The following is a 13566-nucleotide window of genomic DNA, read 5'->3' as shown; positions in this document are numbered from 1 at the left end:
GGCAGTCCCATGTAATGTACTAGATGTCACCGGCAGTCCCATGTAATGTAGTAGATGTCACCGGCAGTCCTATGGCATGTAGTAGATGTCACCGGCAGTCCCATGTAATGTAGTAGATGTCACCGGCAGTCCCATGTCATGTACTAGATGTCACCGGCAGTCCCATGTAATGTACTAGATGTCACCGGCAGTCCCATGTAATGTAGTAGATGTCACCGGCAGTCCTATGTCATGTAGTAGATGTCACCGGCAGTCCCATGTCATGTAGTAGATGTCACCGGCAGTCCCATGTCATGTACTAGATGTCACCGGCAGTCCCATGTAATGTAGTAGATGTCACCGGCAGTCCTATGTCATGTAGTAGATGTCACCGGCAGTCCCATGTAATGCAGTAGATGTCTCTGACAGTCCTATGTCATGTAGTAGATGTCACCGGCAGTCTCATGTAATGTAGTAGATGTCACCGGCAGTCCTGTGTAATGTAGTAGGTGTCACTGGCAGTCCTATGTCATGTAGTAGATGTCACCGGCAGTCCCATGTAATGTAGTAGATGTCACCGGCAGTCCTATGTCATGTAGTAGATGTCACCGGCAGTCCTATGTCATGTAGTAGATGTCACCGGCAGTCCCGTGTAATGTAGTAGGTGTCACTGGCAGTCCCATGTAATGTAGTAGATGTCACCGGCAGTCCCATGTAATGTAGTAGATGTCACCGGCAGTCCCATGTAATGTAGTAGATGTCTCCGGCAGTCCCATGTCATGTAGTAGATGTCTCCGGCAGTCCTATGTAATGTAGTAATGTCACCGGCAGTCCCATGTCATGTAGTAGATGTCACCGGCAGTCCCATGTAATGTAGTAGATGTCACCGGCAGTCCCATGTAATGTAGTAGATGTCACCGGCAGTCCTATGTCATGTAGTAGATGTCACCGGCAGTCCCATGTAATGTAGTAGATGTCTCCGGCAGTCCCATGTAATGCAGTAGATGTCACCGGCAGTCCTATGTCATGTAGTAGATGTCTCCGGCAGTCCCATGTCAGCGTGCTTTGCCTTGTGTCTTGCAGGAGGACACGTCGGACTGCGGCCGGGGCTCCATGTTTCGGCCGTCTTGGCTCCTCTTGGTGTTCCTTCAGCTGCTGCTTGTGCTGGGTGGCTGCTCCTCTTCCTCCGTGACTCGGGGCCTCTAGGCCGCCGCCGCCGCCGCCGCTTCCTCCCTCCTTCCTGAGGCCACTTCTTGTTTAGTGACGTGGTTACCATGACAAACAGGCGAGCGCCTCTCTTGCGCGTTGGGCTGAGTTACCACGACAACCACCACTTGATTTGGATGATTTTACGGCGACAACAAGGAGACCATGGCAACCAGGACGGCACATGACCTAGTAGCGGCACTGCGAGTGGGAGGAGCCATGGCCGAGGACTTCCTGTTTCCTGTTCATCCGTCTCCATGGTTTTCTGTCTTCTACGTTGCGGCCTCTCCGACGTCCTCGTCCATTTCTCTCATGAGCTGGAGCTCGTAGTGATGATGTCATATCTACCCAGGGGATGATGTCATGTCTATCAAGGCTGATGATGTCATATCTTCCCTTGATGATGATGTTATAGCTGCCCATAGTGATGATATCATATATGCTCAGGGTGATGATGTCATAGTTCTCCTCGGTGATGTTATAGAAGCATAATGATGATGTCATATCTATATATGGCAATGATGTCACAGTTAACCCTGGTCGTGACATCACAGCTGCCCTTGATGATGAGGTTATTGCTATCCCTAATGATGATGTCATATCTATCCATGCTGATGACATCACAGCTATACTTGGAGGTGATGTCACATCTACCCATGTTCTGGCTATCCTTAGTGATGATGTCATCTGTACCTGTGGTGATGAGATTCTATCCATCCACGTCGATGACATCACGGCTGTCCTTATTGGTGATGTCACAGTTCTCCTCATCCTTTCATATCATTGTCATACACAAAGGAGTCGGAGTTCTTCTCATACTGGGGGGGGAGGGGGGGATAATGTGACCTTCTCCGAATCCTGACCACTGACTCTTGTCGGACTCCCGGCAGCGTCTCGCGCAGGATTTTGCCTTCTTGCTCCTTCCTGCAGTTCCGCAGCCGCCGGGATCCTGCGGTTCTGCAGCATTAAGTGCCAAAGCTGCGCTCTCCTCCCTGCGCCCCCTGCTCCTGCACTCTCCTCCCTGCGCCCCCTGCTCCTGCGCTCTCCTCCCTGCGCCCCCTGCTCCTGCGCTCTCCTCCCTGCGCCCCCTGCTCCTGCGCTCTCCTCCCTGCGCCCCCTGCTCCTGCGCTCTCCTCCCTGCGCCCCCTGCTCCTGCGCTCTCCTCCCTGCGCCCCCTGCTCCTGCGCTCTCCTCCCTGCGCCCCCTGCTCCTGCGCTCTCCTCCCTGCGCCCCCTGCTCCTGCGCTCTCCTCCCTGCGCCCCCTGCTCCTGCGCTCTCCTCCCTGCGCCCCCTGCACCTGCGCTCTCCTCCCTGCGCCCCCTGCTCCTGCGCTCTCCTCCCTGCGCCCCCTGCTCCTGCGCTCTCCTCCCTGCGCCCCCTGCTCCTGCGCTCTCCTCCCTGCGCCCCCTGCTCCTGCGTTCTCCTCCCTGCTCCTGCGCTCTCCTCCCTGCGCCCCCTGCTCCTGCGCTCTCCTCCCTGCGCCCCCTGCTCCTGCGTTCTCCTCCCTGCGCCCCCTGCTCCTGCGCTCTCCTCCCTGCGCCCCCTGCTCCTGCGCTCTCCTCCCTGCGCCCCCTGCTCCTGCGCCCCCCCCCCCCCCCCCCCGCCCCTCAGACTACTGTCCCCATCCTACAATATTGCACCAAAGAATCAGGTTTGTGACGACGTCACTGTCACCGCCCGTCCCCGACACACCAGTGCCATGCCGAAGGTGAAGCCGATTTCACCCTCACAGGTTACTGTCTCTTTAAGGGACCCCCGTCCCTTTAAGTGCAGGTGTGATAACTCCTGGACAGAGCACAATCATCTCACAAGCACAGGGGACCTGCGACCGCCCGAAAAACCGCACACGGAACCAGGTGCAGGTCCGGCCAATACCCAGTCATAGCACAATAAGTAGGAGGGGCTTACTCCTGCTCCGCCCATTAGTTCAAGTAATCGTTTTCGTGCGAGCCGATCCGTGGATCCTGTATTAAGAGAACGAGGCGCTGAACCTCCCCGCAGTATTACACAATGGCCACCCCTGTATCTGGGACAGCGGTCACCGAGCTTTCCCAGGCACCCAAATGGCATTTCATCTGTTCAGGAGTCCAGGAAAGCTGAGTGATGCCGCCATCCCAGGAACAGGGGGGAGGGGTAACATGACCCAATGCCAGGACTTTGCTCCTTTTGTTCCCATCCTCATCCATGTCTCATTCATGCCGCCATCTTGCTTGTTGTCCACCCCTGCGCTCTGGGGGGAGGGGAGGTGGCGACATTTTTACCTGAACCCCCCGCTCTGCGAAGAGACGCCACCGCCGGGGGATGGGGGGGGAGTCCTTTTCTTTGCTTGTAGCTTTGCTGTGTGTTTGGACCTTGTTTTGGGGGTGGCTGATGTGTGTGCGCCAGGCGTCCGTCCGCTCGCTCGCTCGCCTCTCCGCTCCCATCCTCCATTGCAGGGCGAGAGAGCTATAAATAGGTATAAATATCTATAAATACTATATATACGGCGTGCGCGGCGCCCGGTCATCGACTTCTCCTCATCCGTTAGTGGCTTTTATCGGTGACTGGAGCAAAGTTTATTTATTTATTTGTACAGAAAAAAAAACAAAAAAAAGTTCCACAAGTGACAGAAAGTTTGTACGACTCGTGCGTGACCTGTAAAATATTTTCAAATGGTTTATTACAAAGACTCAGTTAATAAATAATGTGCATATTTTCACTTCAGCTCCGCCTCCTCCGTCATTCCACTGCCGACGCCCACCCCGAACTATGACAACACCTCCTGTCCCGGACACCAGTGGCCTCATAGAATGGACTGATTGTTATCAAGTACAGAGCCAGGAAGTGTTACCATGGGGGCACAGGCAAGAAGTCCTCTTACTAATGCTGAGCAGTTTGAGAATAGGTGGTGACCCCAGGGGTCTGTCCTAGCTAGAGGTGCCGCCAGTATGGTGGGCTGTATAGATAGAGGTGTAACCAGTAGGAGGCTGGGCTGTATAGCTAGAGGTGTAACCAGTAGGACGCTGGGCTGTATAGCTAGAGGTGTCACCAGTAGGAGGCTGGGCTGTATAGTTAGAGGTGTCACCAGTAGGGTGCTGGGCTGTATAGTTAGAGGTGTAACCAGTAGGAGGCTGGGCTGTATAGTTAGAGGTGTCACCAGTAGCGTGCTGTGCTGTATAGCTAGAGGTATAACCAGTAGGAGGCTGGGCTGTATAGCTAGAGGTGTAACCAGTAGGAGGCTGGGCTGTATAGCTAGAGGTGTAACCAGTAGGAGGCTGGGCTGTATAGCTAGAGGTGTAACCAGTAGGACGCTGGGCTGTATAGCTAGAGGTGTAACCAGTAGGACGCTGGGCTGTATAGCTAGACGTGTAACCAGTAGGACGCTGGGCTGTATAGCTAGAGGTGTCACCAGGAGGACGCTGGGCTGTATAGCTAGAGGTATAACCAGTAGGGTGCTGGGCTGTATAGCTAGAGGTGCCGCCAGTATGGTGGGCTGTATAGATAGAGGTGTAACCAGTAGGAGGCTGGGCTGTATAGCTAGAGGTGTCACCAGGAGGACGCTGGGCTGTATAGCTAGAGGTGTCACCAGGAGGACGCTGGGCTGTATAGCTAGAGGTGTAACCAGTAGGAGGCTGGGCTGTATAGCTAGAGGTGTCACCAGGAGGACGCTGGGCTGTATAGCTAGAGGTATAACCAGTAGGAGGCTGGGCTGTATAGTTAGAGGTGTCACCAGTAGCGTGCTGTGCTGTATAGCTAGAGGTATAACCAGTAGGAGGCTGGGCTGTATAGCTAGAGGTGTCACCAGGAGGACGCTGGGCTGTATAGCTAGAGGTGTCACCAGTAGGAGGCTGGGCTGTATAGCTAGAGGTGTCACCAGTAGGAGGCTGGGCTGTATAGTTAGAGGTATAACCAGTAGGAGGCTGGGCTGCATAGCTAGAGGTATAACCAGTAGGGTGCTGGGCTGTATAGTTAGAGGTGTCACCAGTAGCGTGCTGTGCTGTATAGCTAGAGGTATAACCAGTAGGAGGCTGGGCTGTATAGCTAGAGGTGTCACCAGGAGGACGCTGGGCTGTATAGCTAGAGGTGTCACCAGGAGGACGCTGGGCTGTATAGCTAGAGGTGTAACCAGTAGGAGGCTGGGCTGTATAGCTAGAGGTGTCACCAGGAGGACTCTGGGCTGTATAGCTAGAGGTATAACCAGGAGGAGGCTGGGCTGTATAGCTAGAGGTGTCACCAGTAGCGTGCTGTGCCGTATAGCTAGAGGTATAACCAGTAGGAGGCTGGGCTGTATAGGTAGAGGTGTAACCAGTAGGATGCTGGGCTGTATAGCTAGAGGTATCACCAGTAGCGTGCTGTGCCGTATAGCTAGAGGTATAACCAGTAGGAGGCTGGGCTGTATAGGTAGAGGTGTAACCAGTAGGATGCTGGGCTGTATAGTTAGAGGTGTAACCAGTAGGAGGCTGGGCTGTATAGCTAGAGGTGTCACCAGGAGGACGCTGGGCTGTATAGCTAGAGGTGTCACCAGTAGGAGGCTGGGCTGTATAGCTAGAGGTGTCACCAGGAGGACGCTGGGCTGTATAGCTAGAGGTGTCACCAGGAGGACGCTGGGCTGTATAGCTAGAGGTGTAACCAGTAGGAGGCTGGGCTGTATAGCTAGAGGTGTCACCAGGAGGACGCTGGGCTGTATAGCTAGAGGTATAACCAGGAGGAGGCTGGGCTGTATAGCTAGAGGTGTCACCAGTAGCGTGCTGTGCCGTATAGCTAGAGGTATAACCAGTAGGAGGCTGGGCTGTATAGTTAGAGGTGTAACCAGTAGGGTGCTGGGCTGTATAGCTAGAGGTGCCGCCAGTATGGTGGGCTGTATAGATAGAGGTATAACCAGTAGCGTGCTGTGCTGTATAGCTAGAGGTGTCACCAGTAGGAGGCTGGGCTGTATAGTTAGAGGTATAACCAGTAGGAGGCTGGGCTGCATAGCTAGAGGTATAACCAGTAGGAGGCTGGGCTGTATAGCTAGAGGTATAACCAGTATGGTGGGCTGTATAGCTAGAGGTATAACCAGTAGGAGGCTGGGCTGTATAGCTAGAGGTGTAACCAGTAGGACGCTGGGCTGTATAGCTAGAGGTGTAACCAGTAGGACACTGGGCTGTATAGCTAGAGGTGTCACCAGGAGGACGCTGGGCTGTATAGCTAGAGGTGTCACCAGTAGGAGGCTGGGCTGTATAGTTAGAGGTGTCACCAGTAGGGTGCTGGGCTGTATAGCTAGAGGTGTCACCAGGAGGACGCTGGGCTGTATAGCTAGAGGTATAACCAGTAGGGTGCTGGGCTGTATAGCTAGAGGTGCCGCCAGTATGGTGGGCTGTATAGATAGAGGTGTAACCAGTAGGAGGCTGGGCTGTATAGCTAGAGGTGTCACCAGGAGGACGCTGGGCTGTATAGCTAGAGGTGTCACCAGTAGGAGGCTGGGCTGTATAGCTAGAGGTATCACCAGTAGCGTGCTGTGCCGTATAGCTAGAGGTATAACCAGTAGGAGGCTGGGCTGTATAGGTAGAGGTGTAACCAGTAGGATGCTGGGCTGTATAGTTAGAGGTGTAACCAGTAGGATGCTGGGCTGTATAGTTAGAGGTGTAACCAGTAGGAGGCTGGGCTGTATAGCTAGAGGTGTCACCAGGAGGACGCTGGGCTGTATAGCTAGAGGTGTCACCAGTAGGAGGCTGGGCTGTATAGCTAGAGGTGTCACCAGGAGGACACTGGGCTGTATAGCTAGAGGTGTAACCAGTAGGACGCTGGGCTGTATAGCTAGAGGTGTCACCAGGAGGACGCTGGGCTGTATAGCTAGAGGTATAACCAGTAGGGTGCTGGGCTGTATAGCTAGAGGTGTCACCAGTAGGAGGCTGGGCTGTATAGTTAGAGGTGTCACCAGTAGGAGGCTGGGCTGTATAGTTAGAGGTGTAACCAGTAGGAGGCTGGGCTGTATAGCTAGAGGTGTCACCAGGAGGACGCTGGGCTGTATAGCTAGAGGTATAACCAGTAGGAGGCTGGGCTGTATAGTTAGAGGTGTCACCAGTAGCGTGCTGTGCTGTATAGCTAGAGGTATAACCAGTAGGAGGCTGGGCTGTATAGCTAGAGGTGTCACCAGGAGGACGCTGGGCTGTATAGCTAGAGGTGTCACCAGTAGGAGGCTGGGCTGTATAGCTAGAGGTGTCACCAGTAGGAGGCTGGGCTGTATAGTTAGAGGTATAACCAGTAGGAGGCTGGGCTGCATAGCTAGAGGTATAACCAGTAGGGTGCTGGGCTGTATAGTTAGAGGTGTCACCAGTAGCGTGCTGTGCTGTATAGCTAGAGGTATAACCAGTAGGAGGCTGGGCTGTATAGCTAGAGGTGTCACCAGGAGGACGCTGGGCTGTATAGCTAGAGGTGTCACCAGGAGGACGCTGGGCTGTATAGCTAGAGGTGTAACCAGTAGGAGGCTGGGCTGTATAGCTAGAGGTGTCACCAGGAGGACGCTGGGCTGTATAGCTAGAGGTATAACCAGGAGGAGGCTGGGCTGTATAGCTAGAGGTGTCACCAGTAGCGTGCTGTGCCGTATAGCTAGAGGTATAACCAGTAGGAGGCTGGGCTGTATAGGTAGAGGTGTAACCAGTAGGATGCTGGGCTGTATAGCTAGAGGTATCACCAGTAGCGTGCTGTGCCGTATAGCTAGAGGTATAACCAGTAGGAGGCTGGGCTGTATAGGTAGAGGTGTAACCAGTAGGATGCTGGGCTGTATAGTTAGAGGTGTAACCAGTAGGAGGCTGGGCTGTATAGCTAGAGGTGTCACCAGGAGGACGCTGGGCTGTATAGCTAGAGGTGTCACCAGTAGGAGGCTGGGCTGTATAGCTAGAGGTGTCACCAGGAGGACGCTGGGCTGTATAGCTAGAGGTGTCACCAGGAGGACGCTGGGCTGTATAGCTAGAGGTGTAACCAGTAGGAGGCTGGGCTGTATAGCTAGAGGTATAACCATGAGGAGGCTGGGCTGTATAGCTAGAGGTGTCACCAGTAGCGTGCTGTGCCGTATAGCTAGAGGTATAACCAGTAGGAGGCTGGGCTGTATAGTTAGAGGTGTAACCAGTAGGGTGCTGGGCTGTATAGCTAGAGGTGCCGCCAGTATGGTGGGCTGTATAGATAGAGGTATAACCAGTAGGAGGCTGGGCTGCATAGCTAGAGGTATAACCAGTAGGAGGCTGGGCTGTATAGCTAGAGGTATCACCAGTAGCGTGCTGTGTTGTATAGCTAGAGGTATAACCAGTAGGAGGCTGGGCTGTATAGCTAGAGGTGTCACCAGTAGGAGGCTGGGCTGTATAGTTAGAGGTGTAACCAGTAGGATGCTGGGCTGTATAGTTAGAGGTGTAACCAGTAGGAGGCTGGGCTGTATAGCTAGAGGTGTCACCAGGAGGACGCTGGGCTGTATAGCTAGAGGTGTCACCAGTAGGAGGCTGGGCTGTATAGCTAGAGGTGTCACCAGGAGGACGCTGGGCTGTATAGCTAGAGGTGTCACCAGGAGGACGCTGGGCTGTATAGCTAGAGGTGTAACCAGTAGGAGGCTGGGCTGTATAGCTAGAGGTGTCACCAGGAGGATGCTGGGATGTATAGCTAGAGGTATAACCAGGAGGAGGCTGGGCTGTATAGCTAGAGGTGTCACCAGTAGCGTGCTGTGCCGTATAGCTAGAGGTATAACCAGTAGGAGGCTGGGCTGTATAGGTAGAGGTGTCACCAGTAGGGTGCTGGGCTGTATAGCTAGAGGTGCTGCCAGTATGGTGGGCTGTATAGATAGAGGTATAACCAGTAGCGTGCTGTGCTGTATAGCTAGAGGTGTCACCAGTAGGAGGCTGGGCTGTATAGTTAGAGGTATAACCAGTAGGAGGCTGGGCTGCATAGCTAGAGGTATAACCAGTAGGAGGCTGGGCTGTATAGCTAGAGGTATCACCAGTAGCGTGCTGTGTTGTATAGCTAGAGGTATAACCAGTAGGAGGCTGGGCTGTATAGCTAGAGGTGTCACCAGTAGCGTGCTGTGCCGTATAGCTAGAGGTATAACCAGTAGGAGGCTGGGCTGTATAGGTAGAGGTGTAACCAGTAGGATGCTGGGCTGTATAGCTAGAGATATCACCAGTAGCGTGCTGTGCCGTATAGCTAGAGGTATAACCAGTAGGAGGCTGGGCTGTATAGGTAGAGGTGTAACCAGTAGGATGCTGGGCTGTATAGTTAGAGGTGTAACCAGTAGGAGGCTGGGCTGTATAGCTAGAGGTGTCACCAGGAGGACGCTGGGCTGTATAGCTAGAGATGTCACCAGGAGGACGCTGGGCTGTATAGGTAGAGGTGTAACCAGTAGGATGCTGGGCTGTATAGTTAGAGGTGTAACCAGTAGGAGGCTGGGCTGTATAGCTAGAGGTGTCACCAGGAGGACGCTGGGCTGTATAGCTAGAGGTGTCACCAGGAGGACGCTGGGCTGTATAGGTAGAGGTGTAACCAGTAGGATGCTGGGCTGTATAGCTAGAGGTATCACCAGTAGCGTGCTGTGCCGTATAGCTAGAGGTATAACCAGTAGGAGGCTGGGCTGTATAGGTAGAGGTGTAACTAGTAGGATGCTGGGCTGTATAGTTAGAGGTGTAACCAGTAGGGTGCTGGGCTGTATAGCTAGAGGTGCCGCCAGTATGGTGGGCTGTATAGATAGAGGTATAACCAGTAGCGTGCTGTGCTGTATAGCTAGAGGTGTCACCAGTAGGAGGCTGGGCTGTATAGTTAGAGGTATAACCAGTAGCGTGCTGTGTTGTATAGCTAGAGGTATAACCAGTAGGGTGCTGGGCTGTATAGCTAGAGGTGTCACCAGTAGGAGGCTGGGCTGTATAGCTAGAGGTATAACCAGTAAGGTGCTGGGCTGTATAGCTAGAGGTGTCACCAGTAGGAGGCTGGGCTGTATAGCTAGAGGTGTAACCAGTAGGACACTGGGCTGTATAGCTAGAGATATAACCAGTAGGAGGCTGGGCTGTATTGCTAGAGGTATAACCAGTAGGAGGCTGGGCTGTATAGCTAGAGGTATAACCAGTAGGACACTGGGCTGTATAGTTAGAGGTGTAACCAGTAGGAGGCTGGGCTGTATTGCTAGAGGTATAACCAGTAGGAGGCTGGGCTGTATAGCTAGAGGTATAACCAGTAGGAGGCTGGGCCGTATAGCTAGAGGTGTCACCAGTAGGGTGCTGGGCCGTATAGCTAGAGGTGTAACCAGTAGGACACTGGGCTGTATAGCTAGAGGTGTAACCAGTAGGACACTGGGCTGTATAGTTAGAGGTGTCGCCAGTAGGACGCTGGGCTGTATTGCTAGAGGTATAACCAGTAGGAGGCTGGGCTGCATATCTAGAGGTATAACCAGTAGGAGGCTGGGCTGTATAGCTAGAGGTGTCACCAGTAGGGGGCTCCCGGGGCCCCATTATCATGTACTATGTGTAATACTGGTGCCTCGTCTTGCTGTAGTATAGGGTCTCCGCAGTGACCTCTGCACCCCAATATCCTCAGCCTGCAGTGATACATCTGCTTGTGTACAAGAGCGATTTGACAGTCACCCAGCTTTCCCAGGCTCTTGTGCTACATGACATCAATGGTATGTCTTGTTCTGTGTACTATGAGGTTCTGCAGCAGCTGCGGCAATGCGCAAGATCATTCCTATTCCTCCTTCCCACTTCTCCTTATAAAGAGTTCCTGCAGCAGCTGAGGCTATACACTGCATAATATTACAGTTACTCAGTTGCTGCAGAACCTCTTTTCTAGAGCGACTTATTTATATATACAGTGTCGGGCCTCCTATTCCATCATGTCTGTGGTCTGTCATGTGGCCGTTCCTATCTCAGTGTTAGGCGGGGGCTCAGTTTGAGGGGTGATATCTAGGAGGGGGAGGGGACTGTAGTGTAAGGGCTGGAACTGGGTGACCAGGTGACCACAACGCTCCGCCCCCTTCAAAATGGTGGTTTATAGTCACAATCACAAGTAAAGCAGCGCTGGAGCTCAAGCTGCTGCTCCGACACGTGCAGTCCTGAGGGGGTGACCGTGATACCCCGGGCCGGGGGAGGTGACCGTGATGCCCCGGGCCGGGGGAGGTGACCGTGATGCCCCGGGCCGGGGGAGGTGACTGTGATACCCCGGGCCGGGGATAACTGGTGGCGACACAGGAGATAAGATCGCTCTGGTGTGAAATTCTCTTTATTCATGTACAAGTCATTTACAGAAGCCGCAGCTCGGACCGGGAGCCTCATGTGGTTAAATAGGGGCGGGGCTGACTCCTGGGTGTAGTGTCAGTAGTCAGGTGGGAGGGGTCAGGGACTATCCGTTCTTGTTCTGGACCCGGATGAGGCTGAAGCACAGGCCGCAGGCCTCATAACAGGGGTCGCACAGGCAGTGGACGCAGGAGCTCCAGAACATCTTCAGGCAGGAGAAGTTCATGTTCCAGATCTTCATGCAGGGCCCGACGCACCAAACGTGACAGCACTGGATACAGGCGAAGTCCAGGGCCCAGCAGAAGGCCAGCGGGCAGCCGCACAGCACCGACAGCACAATGTAGCAGCAGCTCTTCACCCCACTGAAGGTCTTATAGGACATGGACCACACCCCGGGGATACTGTGAGAACCCTCAGGCTCCCCAAAGGCGTCTTCAAAGAGAACCTGCAGGAAGCAGAAGATCCGTAAGTGGAGGGTTCACAGGGCGATCAGCCCCCTCCCCCGAGCGTACACCCAATGTAATCCTGAGGGGTCCCCCCTCCCCCCAGTGTACACCCAATGTAATCCTGAGGGGTCCCCCCTCCCCCCAGCGTACACCCAATGTAATCCTGAGGGGTCCCCCCTCCCCCCAGTGTACACCCAATGTAATCCTGAGGGGTCCCCCCATCTCTCCTGATCGGAGGACACGAGCAGCTCCCTGACACTGTGCACACTGGACATGTCACACAGGATTGCAATGCACCACAGCACCCGAACGACCCTTCACCCCCCGATCCCGGCACAGTTGGAATCTTCTCTCTCGCCCTCACCAGTGCTGAGCAATCAGTGCTGATCGTTTTGGTGCCTGATATGTTAACTAGACTCCCTACTGTCAAGTGGGTGGTGGCAGGAGCAGGCAAGGGGGCGTGTCTAAGTGCTCCAATCAGAAGTGGCCAGTGTCAGGTAGGAGAATACAAATTGGTGATTGGAGCTCTGAGTCACGCCCCCTAGCTGCTCCTGGTACCGCCCACTTGACAATACTGAAGCGGAAAAGGGGACCAAAGGTCTGTTGAGGGAGAACCGCGCACACTGGTATGTTTAGGAAGATGGTGAACCAGCGACCAATCACATGGGGTAGTTAAAAATACAGCGCATAGCACCACGCGTTCCGAGCCTTACACGGGCCCTTTCTCAAGTGCAAAAAACGAGAGCAGGTCCCGTCAGGTCAGACGCTTGACAATAGGGAGTCTAGGTAACATATCAGGCACCAAAACGATCAGCACTGATTGCTCAGCACTGGCGGGGGCGAGAGAGAAGAGTCCAACTGTGCCGGAATCAGCGGGGGGGGATTAAAGGAAGAGAAAGGATGGAGGGAAAGTTCTCTTAAAAAATTGGAGCCGGAAATAAAACTCCATCATATACCAAGATCTCTGCTTACTGTCAGCGAATAGGGAGGCGTTAGTTTACACAGCTGAGAGTTTGTTACAATGGATCGGTCTGGACCCTCGGCTGTGAGGAGTCGTCTTGTAGGTTATGATAGGTCCGACGCCCACTGCCGCCCTCTATAGGGGCGATAACAGACAGCAGATGCCAACCCGTATCTAAACTGCCCACTGCTGTATCTACAGCCCAGCCCCAAACTGATACATTGTAACAAACTATCAGCACAGGAGCGAGACTGGATACAATGTAACAAAGCCTCAGCTGTGAGATATACAAGGTTGTCATTAGGTGACAGCAAGCAGAGATCTTGTAATTGTGGCGCAGTCTGCTGTGTCCTCTGAGCGCAGGTACACTGTAACGCCCCCGCAGCACTCACCCGCACATGCTCGTTCATGTTGTTGGGGTCGCGGTTCTCCATGTCGAGGGGCATGGGCTCGCTGGGGAGGGACTTGGGCTCGGCCATGGCGTCCTGTCTGCGCTCGGCTGGATCTCTGTCTGCGCTCGGCTCTGTCTCTTCTTATAAAGCTGCGAAGGTTTCCATGGGGCCGAACATCAAACAGCGGCCGCCGCCCCACCATGGTTACCCCGCACCGCAGCGCAGGCGTCATGGCTACTGTCAGCAAAGTCACCGACAATGGGGTCAGAGGTCATAGAGCAAGGTCAGGAGGTCAAGGCCGAGATAAAGCCGAGAATGTGCAATATGTATATACAGCAAGGAGGAGAGTGTATATATATATA

General features: G+C 53.8%; 2 protein-coding genes across 8 annotated transcripts in view; one reads left to right on the top strand and one right to left on the bottom strand.

Annotated features, from left to right (window-relative positions):
- CACNA2D2 (calcium voltage-gated channel auxiliary subunit alpha2delta 2) overlaps positions 1 to 2613 on the top strand; it is a 147241-nt gene extending 144628 nt beyond the window's left edge. For all 6 annotated transcript variants that reach the window (XM_075287574.1, XM_075287573.1, XM_075287570.1 and 3 more), the window contains one exon: positions 1063 to 2613. In XM_075287574.1, the coding sequence (XP_075143675.1) occupies positions 1063 to 1185 (123 nt within the window). In that variant the 3' untranslated portion in view covers positions 1186 to 2613. The remainder of the gene's footprint in view (positions 1 to 1062) is intronic.
- An 8781-nt stretch (positions 2614 to 11394) lies between these two features.
- The window catches only part of LOC142218707 (caveolin-3-like), a 36977-nt gene continuing 34805 nt past the window's right edge, over positions 11395 to 13566 (bottom strand). The window contains exons 1-2 of one of the 2 annotated variants that reach the window (XM_075287593.1): positions 13205 to 13291; positions 11395 to 11850 (exon numbers count right to left, since the gene is read on the bottom strand). In XM_075287593.1, the coding sequence (XP_075143694.1) occupies positions 11512 to 11850; positions 13205 to 13291 (426 nt within the window). In that variant the 3' untranslated portion in view covers positions 11395 to 11511. Of the gene's footprint in view, positions 11851 to 13204; positions 13292 to 13566 lie in introns of those variants that run through there. The other variant, XR_012717471.1, reaches the window with a different exon arrangement.

The sequence above is a fragment of the Leptodactylus fuscus genome, chromosome 9 (assembly GCF_031893055.1).
Source record: "Leptodactylus fuscus isolate aLepFus1 chromosome 9, aLepFus1.hap2, whole genome shotgun sequence".
Classification (NCBI taxonomy): Eukaryota; Metazoa; Chordata; class Amphibia; order Anura; family Leptodactylidae; genus Leptodactylus; species Leptodactylus fuscus.
This window is presented reverse-complemented; position numbering and strand designations above follow the sequence as displayed.